Raw genomic sequence first — 12421 nt, 5'->3', positions numbered from 1 at the left:
TTTGATGCTTTATCTCCTTATAAGTTCAGTCCAAGGTCAGTTTCACCAAAAGCAGGATACCAGATGTATCCTTCGATTATTAATGTTCGTGTTTTAAAAAAGCAGTAAATATTAAAGTTCATCGAATCTCTTTGCAAGAAAACCGAAGATGTGATTCATGCTTTAAACTCCTGTGATATTCCTGTCACACAAAGACAGAGAGATGGGAGAGGAATTGTGCTTCAGTGTGGTTTCATCATGGGTTGAAAAAAATAAATAAAAAAGAGGGACGAGGATAGATACGGACATAAATAGATCTAGGTATCTTCAAAAGCGATGAGCTAGATGTGCTGTGCTTTATTTATCTTCACAGATACTCAAAACGGCCTCAGACGGGGACATATCTTATCGAAGCAAGTGACAATCTAAATCAAGCATTGAACACTTTTCACTCCACTTTCAGATGAGAAAAGACGGGACAAAGGAGGGATTGGAGGGTTTTCATGTTCTCAAATCTATTTCTGTCATTTGCCTCATGATCCTTGCAGAGGAAACACTCCTCCCTTGTAGTGCTCAAGCATACTGGTCTTCTTGTTGGGAAAATGCAGGGGAAGGAGGGAGTGAGGCCAGTAATGTCTAATTTAAATAAACAAAAAGACTCCAGTAAACCCTCTGAACCCATCACTCCCCCAGTGAGCTCATAGGGGAGAAAGCCCCCTTGAAGCACGCCGACTCATAGTGCTTGTTCAGGTAACTCTTGAGTGCAAACGTCTTGTCACACCGTTTACACTTGTAGTGCTTGAAGGCTGAGTGCGTCTGCATGTGAGCGCGCAGGTTTGACCGGTCAGCAAACGCTTTGCCACAGTGCGCACACCCGAACGGCTTCTCGCCCGTGTGCGAGCGCATGTGGCCCTGCAGCAGCCACGGCCGGCTGAACGCCTTGCCGCACACGTCGCACTTGTGCTTGAGGTCGTGGGTCAGCAGGTGCATGGCCATCGCAGGCATGGAAACGTAGACTTTCCCACATGTGGGGCACTTCTTGGCCATCTTGCTGTCTATGCTCCTGTGCGTCTGCTTGTGCCGGCTCAGGTTGGAGGACGTGGCGTAGGTTTTGCCGCATTCGCTGCAGGTGTGCCTCTGGGTGGCTCCTCTGGGGTTTGCTGTGGTTTTCCTCCGTGACCGTCCGTCCATGATGAAAAACGCATCCACTGTGTATCCTTCGCTGACGGCCGCGTCTCCATTGATGTATCCAGCTGACGACGACACCTCAGACCGCGGGCTGTCCGGCTGGTCCGAATCGCCGTGGATGTCACCATGAATACCAGAATAGGTGTCATCAATACTGCCATAGATGATTGATGGATGGTCAGGGGAGGGTACTTTAGAGATGACAGATGAGTCACTTCCCACCACATCATCGTAAGCAGATGGACTCAGATAATCGCTGACGTAGCCTAAAGAGAGACAGGAAGAGGTTAATCATTTCACCACGACAGGAGGGGGGGATTGATTGGAAATTGGAAACTGATTGGCTTGAAAATCTTTACAGGGAAGCCACACGAGTGCTACAAAATGTTACACCAGAGAGGCAAAATGCATGCCTTAACAGGATTCATCCTTTGCTTCCTTTGATATTTATAGTATTAATGAGTCTCTTCATAACCAAGAACTCAAGGTGCTCTAAGGCTGCTCTTTTGAGCCAACAACAAAGTCAAAACATTATACTTTTTCTTCTTTGAATCTCACAAGACAGTACTTATGTTACGTTGCCTCTATCTATCCAGGTCTGAACCTCTGAACATATCAAATTTTCATGTTTTTCAGTATTTCATGTTGGGCAACTGTCAGGCCACAAGAGTGCTGTGCAGGCAAACAGGACGTGTCAGTATGAGGTGGAAATAGAACAATTTACGGCTCACCATTTTCCCAAAATATTGAGTCATAGGCTACGTTAAGCATATAACTAATTAAAACATGCTGTGTTTTATTTAACCTATGATGTGATAATTGTGTTGATACAACTATTTTTCTGGCAAATAATCAAAAGTCTCCCAATTTATATGTTGAATCATGACAGAAGCAGAAATAAGAAATGAATAGAAGACACATTAACACTAACATAAGCACTAAAAGTAATGTTAGTCTTACTATCATCATCTCCACTGCTGCCAACTCAATGAATGTGATCCTGGGCGGTCCAATTGATATTTAGCAATAAGAGATGCCCCGCTGTAATCAGTAATATTATCAGGACACAACATGAGATGCAGCTCTCTGAGTAATGAATTAAATTTGGTGAACGACTTTGATTTGTGGCCTGTGTTTTTACAGTTACATTACATTTTTTACCTACCAGTCCATTACTTTTTCAAGACAAACTGTTGTTTTCCCATTCACACATCAAACGAGACACGGGAGACCGAGTCCATTCTTGAGACACACCCACACACACTGAGAGGTTTGTCTAAAATGCAACCATTTTTGGAGGCGGTATAAAGCAGAGAAGAAGGAGAGGGGAAAGAGTTGTGGTATTTATAGTGGCAGTAAAGTGCTTTTATGTCTTTGCCAGCAAGGAGGAGACACTTTCCCCTCAGTGGGAAATCTTTATTTTTCATAGAAAGGTTCAGTGAGCACACTTTCTCCTCAACAACTGCACCTTTTCTGACAGGTCTACAGCTGCACACAGTCACACCTCGGAGCTGTCAAAACATCAACTGTTGTACACAGAGCATCTCTATTAGGGAGTCTAGTGCTTGGCTCAAGGGCAGCCTGACACTGATTGTATTCAGCATACACACTGTGTATTGGCCATAACCTGCCAGTCTCCCTCTTCAGCTAAACAGTGAGTATATTTGCCCAAGACTCTCACATTCCCGAGCAACCTGCATATTTTTGCACAGCTCCTGACAAATCTGACGAATTATCTGTTGCCATGTTATGATGTAAGATGCTTCATTATTTCTATTATTGGCTTCTGCACTCAACAGGCTGAACTCCGACAGACACAAGGAGAGACTGGTAGCTAATACCCCACAGCCATGACTCCTGTGGATCTATGCCGATCAATAGCTCTCCATTTCAATTAGCACTCTGTGAGCATTTAGACACAGGCAGCAGAGGAGATACTATTGCTGGTAATATAATTTCATGATGCAGTTCTGAGAAAGGCTCAGAAGTTGGTCGATAAAGTGATGAGAACAAGAGATAGATAGAGAGGCAGAGAGGAAAGAGAAAAGTGAGATGAGAGGTGGCAAGAAAGAAGGGAAAAAAAGAGTTGTAGCAGAGTGTAAGTGGTGATACGTCCAATATAGCGAGTGTGGTTAGGTGGTTTGGCAATGGTGTTTACAGCTCTCATGCTGATTTAACACTATGAATTAAATTAAGACGGAGCAATGGAGGAGGACAGAAAGTAAAGGGGGGAGTCAAGAGAGAAAGTCAGAAAGAGAGTGGAGAGAGAGAAAAAAATCATGAATCATGAATATTCAATCATTGCACTCTGGAACAATGTAATGTGTGTGTGTGCTTGCATCTGTGTGTGTGTCTTGTTTTATAGAGCATGAGTAAAGCTTTGAAACATGACCAAGTGTTCATTTTTAACCCTTATTAAGTTGACTAAGAACATCTCCAGCCTTAGAGATTTTGCAGAGCCTCATAATCACTCAAATTGGCAGCTCGGCAGCAGCAGACTTGCTCTGGTGGAAAGTGAACAGCTCCATTGGAGGGGTCACCGCCTTGCTAAAGGGAACTTTCACCGCAGACGTTGCCCACTTACCCTTCAAGGAAATCTGCCATGAAAAAAAGCCTTCAGATTACTTACTGAAGTGTCTTTTGCTTTTTATGTGACAGTGGTGGAATCAGTGTTCAGATCCTTTATTGTATCCCAGCAGTAGTACCATAGTCCATTACAAGTAAAAGTATTATCAGCCAAATGTACTTAAGTATCAAAAGTGAAAATATTCATGCAGAAACACTCCATTCAGAGTGTTATATTATTATTAATAATACACTGTATTATTTTACATTATTTGATTTACCAATGTTCCAATTTAAGGTTAAACTGGTTAGTTTAATATTGAAGCACTGCATAATATTTTATAAGCTGCTCGTGTTTTGCATGTACATTTTTAATCTTAAATGCAATTAGTAACTAAAGCAGTCAAATAAATGTAGTGGAGCAACAAGTAGTAATATTCCTCTCTGAACCGCAGTGTAAAATACAGTAGAAATCGAAATTCAGCCAAAATTCGTGCTGTTTATTCACGTTGGCGTGTACAGGCCTTAAGTGTTAAATGAAAGCACCAACAAGCACTGAATTCATCCTGAAAGCAAACAATATGATCTATATTTAATTGGCATCTTCCTAATAGCTGCTACGACATAATGCTTAAGACCAGTGTGTTGGATGGAAGGACAGAGTCAATAAGGACTGACTTACTGACCTGAGTTTGGCACGAAGGAAAAAATATCTTGTGACAAAAACTCATCCAATTGTTTTCTCTTCAAGAATTCAGAGTGTATCATGTCAGCCCTTCTGTGGCTGTATTTGTTTACTGTGCTGTGAAGGCACAGAGGACCAGACTGAGTTGTGCATGTGTGACTGACAGGCAGTAAAATGAAAACAAACTCCATCCCTGATTTTAGGATGCGAGAATCTTAAGTATAAAGGCAGCATGTTGTGCTGGCTCCTCTCACAGGAGCTTTTCCTATGATCCCTGCCAATTAAACATGGCCATTCCCCAGTATCCTCTTTTAAAAAAAGATTTCGTGAACCGTTATTGCTATACGTCACAACGTCTGCGTACTGTCTCTGCTTATTTGTCTTTGTCTATCTCCAGCTGTCTCCGTCTCTGTCTCAGTGTGTCAACTCTGTATTCATTTCAAAGCACTTTAGCAGCATTAGGGCTGGTAGCCGTTCTAAATGCCTATTAAAGATTAAAATGCTCTGCCAAACCGAAGCCATCCTTCTTTTATGTGTCTTTGAAATACAGAGAATTAGAAAGAGAGGGAAAGATGGAGAGAGGCAAAGAGAGACAGTAAGAGAAAAGAGAGCGAAAAAAGCTGCAAGCTACAATTTAATTTTTGATCCAAACCAGCTCTAACTGACACACACTTGTGTGCTTTGGACACTTGTAGGTCACTGACTGCTTCCTGTGTGTGTGTGTGCTTGTGTGTGTGTGTCTGTGTCTGTGTCTGTGTGTGTTTGTGTGTGTGTCTGTCTGTGTGTCTGTGTGTGTGTGTGTGTGTGTGTGTAATGCTGTGCACTCAGCTGTGCAAGCTGCCTGGGAAATGTGCCGAGTTGACAGAAACACAGCATTGCGTGTACGTTTGTGTGTGTGTGTCTGTGTGTGTGTGTGTGTGTGTGTGTGTGTGTGTGTGTGCAACAAGCTGCAGTTGCTTCAGTCAAACTCTTGTTATATTTATAACAAGGGATGGCAGTCTCAGTCGTTACATGCTTGCCACAGTGCTGCTGCTGCATGTTTCTGTGTTCACTCTGTCATCAGAGCACCTGGGATCTCTTCATCTCACAGTTGACCTTGGTACAATGTGAAAACCACCAGGCTGCACTAACAATATAACACACTTCCCTCACTCCCTCTGCTGTGGCAGACACCATTTTTCCTCTAGTCCTTTAAAGCTGCATTAATCCATTTTTTCACCACTAGGGGGCAGAAGAAGCTGACAAACATGCAGTCATACACAAATAATTGTCTTATGCCGAACGTGTTTTCTAACAATTGTCTTTAGGAGACACTCAGCAACATTATCATCCCACTTGATTAATTTTTTGTTTTTGTTTTTGTCCGAGCTTCAGTCTCTTTTTAGCTCTGTTTTGGTCTCCGTTAACTCCTGAGAATAATTTCTGTCTCTTTCTCGTTGTTCTGGGTTAAATAACTAAACGTTGTCTGATTCTGTGCTGTATATCGGAGCTGATTTACTTAAAAAAAAAAAAAATAAGGTTGATTATTGCAGTGAGACTGACCCATACAGTAAAACTGCCATAAAATAAAACAATAAGCAAAAAGAGGCTAAAATGCTTAACACTTAATGCACAAGGCACAAGTATTTTTCTGTTGGTTTGTGGCTGCATGCAAGAAACCCCTGTTACACTGCTTACTACATTTGATCCAAGCTGCTACCTTTGTTTAAGATGTTGTTTAACACCACCAGAATTAAAAAACATGAACTTTTAAGAGCAGATATGTGACTGCCATCTTCTGTTCAGAGATGCTGAGCAGTGTTTTTTATCAATACTTGAATATTTCCACTGAACCTTTGATCCAATATCGCCATTCTCCCTCACTCTGTATTGTATTTTGCCTGTGTATCAGGGATTATACAGTGCGTGGGAACCGTTTAGCATCAATGTAGCTGTACAATATTGTTAAAATCTTGGAGAGTAGCTCACAGCAGCTGGAAACAACCTGATTTGAATAATTTACAGGACAACAGAACAACAGAGAATCCCACTGCATGTGTGCGGGTGACATAATGTATCAGCATAATAATTTAGCATGCTTTTCTGCAAAAATCACAGCACACCGTGGCTCTCTGTTGCTTATGCATGGTCATCTTTTCTAAAAAGAAAAATCTTTTTCAACTTAACTTGTTAATGTGAGTTCATTGTGTGTTTTTCTGTATAATTCATGTGGCATCAAAATTAATTTCAGGATGATAAGATTGTGGGAAAGCCAAAATATGAAAGGTTACAGTTAAATTGAAATACTGATGGAGTTTTATTTGATGTTTTATAAGATGATGCCCATGCTGCTACACCATGAAATGTGGAATTTAAACTGAGCCTGCGCATGCCAAAAATTCACATTTCGCAATTTGATCCACAAGTTCACACACTTTGATCACATGCCATTTTCATACATGGTTTCAGGTGTTGAATGTCTTTTCCTATTTAAAAGAAAACCCTGTGTATATGTCGTCTTTATAGTTCCACACATATATTAGGTTTGTTTTAACCACTGAGTCACCACCCTGATAGTGTCCCTTAGAGAGAGACCCCTGCGCTCTGCCCTGATCTCTGACCTGGCTGTAGAAAGGATCAATACGTATTGCACATTTATTACAGTATATAGATTAACTCATTTCTGTCTGTTTTGCAGCTTGGGTTGCTCAAACTCAGGATTTTCTCACTTCCTGCCACCTCTGTGATCTGTTTCTCTACATAATACTATTTCATGGGAGTAATCCTTGCAACAAAAAGAAAACGTCAGCGCCTGTGATGGTATATTTTTGGGTTGTGACCGCAGTTCGACCTTGTAATTCCTTTTTTTTTTTTTCTCCTCATCCCTCTGAAACAGTCATGACTAATGCTTTAAATCTGAGGATAAAGAAATGTGCTGGGTGATGTATGGCAGATACTGTGTGTGTGTGTGTGTGTGTGTGTGTGTGTGTGTGTGTGTGTGTGTGTGTGTGTGTGTGTGTGTGTGTGTGTGTGTGTGTGTGTGGGTAGGAGGGTGACTAACCTTTATCATGATGATGGAATCGCAGGCTGAGTTCTTGTCTTCTGCTGTGGCCATATGAACTCTCCAGCTCTGCAGCCGAAAAATCGTCCAGTTTGACTTTCTTCACCAGGAAAGACCGAGGCATGATGGGACAGCAGTTCCTCCTACACTCTCACAATAAAACACTCACTCTCCCTCTTGTCCTCCAACTCACTTCAGTCGCCTGTTTTTAACTAAAACGAACTCCCTGGTTTCAGCTACTGAAGGTGCTCCCTCCGATCAAACAGCCTCCAAAGTGGAGAGGAGACATGGCTTCGGCTAAGTGCTCCTCCTGTTTTTTAAGCACAACTAATATTTATTTTTGCTCAGGTTTGACAAAAACATTAATTTTTTTTTTTTGTTCTTAATGTAAAAAAAAAAGCCTGTTTTCCTCTTCAATGGGAGACCTGTGGAGCTCTGAGAGGTCAGAAATAAAAAATAAATCAGTTCCCGTGAAGCCCGGACGACTGTGGAGGTGATCACCGCAGTAAAAACCTCCTCCTTTACTTGTTTATTTCTTTTATTCCGTTGCTTCAAAATAAAAGACCGTCGGTGTGCAGCGCGAGGACAGCTCCGCCGCGTGCCCTCAGCCTTGTCTCGTGCTTTCAGCACCGGACAGCTCCCCTCGGCGCGAGACTCTTGATATCTCCGCGTGCCAAAGCAAAGCACCACCGCGCGTTCAGGGGGAAAAGAGAGAAGAAGAAGAGGAAGAAGAAGAAGAAGAAGAAGTTTCCTCCGGCTTGAAAAGAGCAGCTCACACTCCGGTGGAGCTCCACATGCAGGCGACTGAACTCAGTCCGGGTTTTGGTCGAAAACGCACCGCTGGATGAAACGATGAGGCAACACTCAGAGAGACACACTGAGCCCAAATGTCCTCACAGCTCCGGAAAAACGCTGCTCAAAAACCTGCAGTAGGAAGACCTGACCCGCTCATCTCATCTCTCTCTCTCTCTCTCTCTCTCTCTCTCTCTCTCTCTCCTCCTCTCCTCCTCTCTGTCTCTCTCCTCTCCTCGGTGCGAGCGGAGCTGCGGCTCTTTCTGATGCACGAGATCAGCTGTTGCGGCTTTATAGGACGAGAGGGAGGGAGAGAGAGAGAGAGGGAAGGAGGGAGAGAGAGAGACATAGAGAGAGAGGAAGAGAGAGAGAGGGAGGGAGGAAGAAAGAGAGGGAGAGAGAGACAGGAAGATAGAGAGAGAGGGAGGAAGAGACACAGAGAAAGAGAGAGAGGGAGGGGAAAGGGGGGAGGAAGGAGGGATGTTTAATTTTATTCATCAGAAGAAGCAGAAAAAAAAAAAGTGCACCTCCTCTTGTGGGACCAGCAGCGGCGCGCGCTGATGGCCGGGCAGGGATGTAATCAGGTAGTTTTAAGTGCGCGCTCACGCTGATTTTTATGGCTATGAAATGAAAAGGCGGACTGTTTCTTTTCTGCTTGATCCCAAACTGATCCCAGCAGGGATGATGCACCAGTGATGAATGAGCTGTAAACAGCCACATGACAGAAGTAATCAACTAAATTGGTAATCATGATACCCCCCCCCCCCCCCCAAAAAAAAAAAAAAAAGTTGTCAGTGCCTTTGTGACCAAACAGTCTTTTAACTTTTATTGTCATTATTCATTTTTTGCTGCTATTTTACATTTACATTTTTGACATTTATATAAATCATTGTGAGGTGACTTACTATGACTGTAACCATAAACAGCCTAAATTAAAATGTCAATACCAAAATTACATGCCTTCAATTCAAGTGAGGCAGTTCATGGGTCGGACCAGGTCGCGCACAGGCGTTGATGTAAAACATGAAGTCAAGAAAAAAAAGAGGATTTGGGGGATTTTTGTTAAAAGAGAAACCTTTAAATCTTCACATATATCTACATTATAACACAGACACCAACCAGACTAAGATTGAATTAAGATGTTTCTCTGTCACCATGATTTGTTTGATCTATTTTATATCCACATGAATGGGCATGCTAGTAAACCCATAGAGCACACAGAGATTTACAAAATAAATCAATTAATAAAGTGATGTTCACATGACAATTTTAATAAGATCACATTTGCATAACAATCTGTTTATATCATATTCGTCACTATGAATGTACAAACTGATGGTTTACAGAAAATAAAAATGACTCTCCCTCCTGATGATTTTAGTCTCTCTGTGGGACTGAGATCCATCAAATCAACCACTGAGAGCCAACTTCTTGTGGCACTCAGCACAGGTCAGTGCTTTTACACTGCAGTCAACCAATTGAGTTCCCTTTATGCAAATCAGCACTCCTCCTGAGCCAATCAGATCCTCTGTGCGTAAATCCAGACTCAGCATTAGCCAATGAGTTTAGTTAATGGAGCTGAGGTGAAGGTGTTTTTACTGAATGGCTTTTCACTGAGCCAGAGGCAGAGACAGTGGCAGAGCATCTCAGGACTTACACTGTGTTCATTTGTGTATGCCTGAGTGTGTGTGCGTGTGTGTGTGTGATAGGGAAGAGACATGGTGCAGAGTGATGCACTGTTTTGGTGTTTACACACTCAAACAAACAGACTTCTGCCTCCAGCCACACACTCATGCAAAAGCCCTACCCCCATTCATACACATACAGGCGGGCAGGATGATGGTGCGTGATGTAATTCAGTGACGTGTGCATTTATGTAAGTTCTTTTCGATGAGGTCCTTGGAGTTAACCTATTTTTGTAGTTCATTGATAAATGTCTGGGAAAGATGGAGGCAGTATGTCTATGAGTGTATGTCTATTTTTAAAAACCTGTGCGCGTAGTTAAGTGCATTGCAGAGTATTTTTAACTTATGAGTCTTTCTCTCTCTATGGTCATCACTTAGCATTGTTGCCTTATTTATGTTGGTGCAAAGTATCGAAGGGGTTTCTTGTTCACTCTCAGACAGACTGTGTAATATTAGATAGCGGGGATAACAGTATATATTTGATCATGTAGTCTGAGGCTGTAAAAATATCAGTACATCATATTTCCTCTAGAATTTGAGTTTTAGTTAAAACTGCCCTATTTGAAACCTCATTTTTCTCCATGTAAGGTGAGAGAGGATTGTTTGTAGTACCAGACCCACTGAGAATCAGCATCCCATTTTGCATCCTTAGGCACTTTTAGTTGTTTGTAGCTTGATGTTTAGGTTTTCCAGCCCACAGTTAAACTATATAGTCGAAGCAGTCTGACAAGTCTATTTTGCCCGCACAGCACAAGAAGGTGAGGCTGTCCTCCCAAGAAGAATGACAGCATCAGTGCTGTGTCCCAAAATCACATATGTTTACATCAAGTCATAAAGCACTCTAGTGGCTGTAACAGTAAGAAGAAGTCAGGTGGAGTCTGCCAAAGCAGGAGGGTCGATAAAATGGACAAAAACAAAACATTGGACTTTAACATGAGAGACATCCTTTTGTTTCTGCTTTGTTTTTTTAAAAGCATGACCATGATTGTTCATCATCATCATCATCATCATATAGATTCATGCAATTATAAGCCCTCTCAATCATCACCTATGTCCCACTAGAAGTGTGTGGTGGTGTCTGTACCTGCAGAGACTCTACATGTATTTTCTTATTTTGTTGTGTTCGGGATTGTTTCTTGGCATCAATCTTTCAAAATTGGGTGTGTAACCCCCTGCCAACAGTGGCCAGGTGCCAGATCGTAAGAATGCATCCAAGAGGAAGCTATGAAAATGGCGGACACAGTGCTGAAAAAAAACCAAAAACATGCAAATACAGCGAAACTCCAAGATAAGTTCGTTCTAAAACGTGAGTGAATCTGGGGTTGCCTTTCACACGCTTGCAAGCACCCTCACTTTTAACGTTGTGTTCACGAACTACAAACACCAAATCGTACTCATTCTACCTTCAGCCGTGTATCACATCATGAAACATTCACCGTTTTAGAAGGCACATGCAAATTATATGCTGAAAGTTGCATTAGATCAGAAAACGCTTCAACGTTTCATCAAAACAAAAGCTTATTTTGATGTTGGATTTAAAGGAAAAGGCAGAGAACAGAAGTAAACAAGTGACAAGCATAGGAAGTATAACATCTACCGATTTAAAGGATCAGTTTTCAGCAGTTGGTGGACTAACCAGATGTAAAAGAGCAAGACAATATTTTACTTACATTGGTAAGTGGACAACAATACAACCTCAATATGTAGTGTAACTGTTTAGTTACAGGTTAAACATTTTGTGCCCCACAGTGACTCAGGATTTACTGGAGAAGAAAAACAGTTCACCAAATCAACTTGAAAGCTAACGATATGTCGTAGTTGTGTTTGCACCTTGTTTCTGCTGCCCCCAAGTGGCCAAAAAAACTGCAGCGTTTCAATATAAATGTATCTAAAATTAGACTTAATAATTTACTCTATTGTGCTTTTATAACAGAAAAAAAATAAAAAAAAATTGATTATTCTTTACACCTTAACTCACCGATACGATTATTTTTGATACAGTCTGTGGTCTCAACTACAAAATAATCAGGCTCTTTTACAGCTTATTTTATAAGATTTATATTTTTTTGACCGCAGAGAGAGAGTCGCATGCAAAAAGAGCAACAAGGCTGTGTTTCTGTCACAGATTGTCTTTCTGTGCCGATCGATATCGCACCAGGAAACACCAATTCTATCTGATCTATTTCTATGATGGTGACATTGCCCACTCCTCGTTATTTTTCCTGTTAGCCTGCGAGTGCAGCTATACTGCTGAGCTCAGCGAAATATATCTGTGTCTGTGTGTGTGTACGTGTGTGTGTGTGTGTGTGTGTTAGACTGTGTGCAGAGGCTGTAGGGACATGTGGAGACTAGAGAGTCATTAGCATAATAATAGACAGGCGGTGTGCGAGCATGTGTGTGTGTGTATTCGTGTGTTTGTGTGTCAGTCCTGTCAGGAAACACAATCGAAGGGTCCTTGTTGACTTTTCATTCCTCTGTCTTTTAAAG

General features: G+C 41.8%; 1 protein-coding gene across 1 annotated transcript; it reads right to left on the bottom strand.

Annotated features, from left to right (window-relative positions):
* Positions 1 to 660: 660 nt before the first annotated feature.
* On the bottom strand, positions 661 to 7581 carry LOC139215959 (transcriptional repressor scratch 1-like). Its single transcript, XM_070847004.1, has 2 exons — positions 7458 to 7581; positions 661 to 1433 (listed from the first exon to the last, which is right to left on the bottom strand). Exons 1-2 carry the CDS (start codon positions 7579 to 7581, stop codon positions 661 to 663), a joined length of 897 nt encoding a protein of 298 aa, XP_070703105.1.
* Positions 7582 to 12421: the final 4840 nt, after the last annotated feature.

The sequence above is a fragment of the Pempheris klunzingeri genome, chromosome 16 (assembly GCF_042242105.1).
Source record: "Pempheris klunzingeri isolate RE-2024b chromosome 16, fPemKlu1.hap1, whole genome shotgun sequence".
In the NCBI taxonomy this organism is placed as follows: domain Eukaryota; kingdom Metazoa; phylum Chordata; class Actinopteri; order Acropomatiformes; family Pempheridae; genus Pempheris; species Pempheris klunzingeri.
Note: the sequence above shows the minus strand (reverse complement) of the source record. Positions and strands in the feature narration are given on the sequence as shown.

Bases quoted from the DNA above. Each gene is read 5' to 3' on its own strand.
- LOC139215959 (XM_070847004.1), bottom strand. From the start codon at position 7,581: ATGCCTCGGTCTTTCCTGGTGAAGAAAGTCAAACTGGACGATTTTTCG. The intron at 1,434-7,457 runs GTTAGTCACCCT...GTCTCTCTTTAG, and splicing joins ATTCCATCATCATGATAAAG to GCTACGTCAGCGATTATCTG.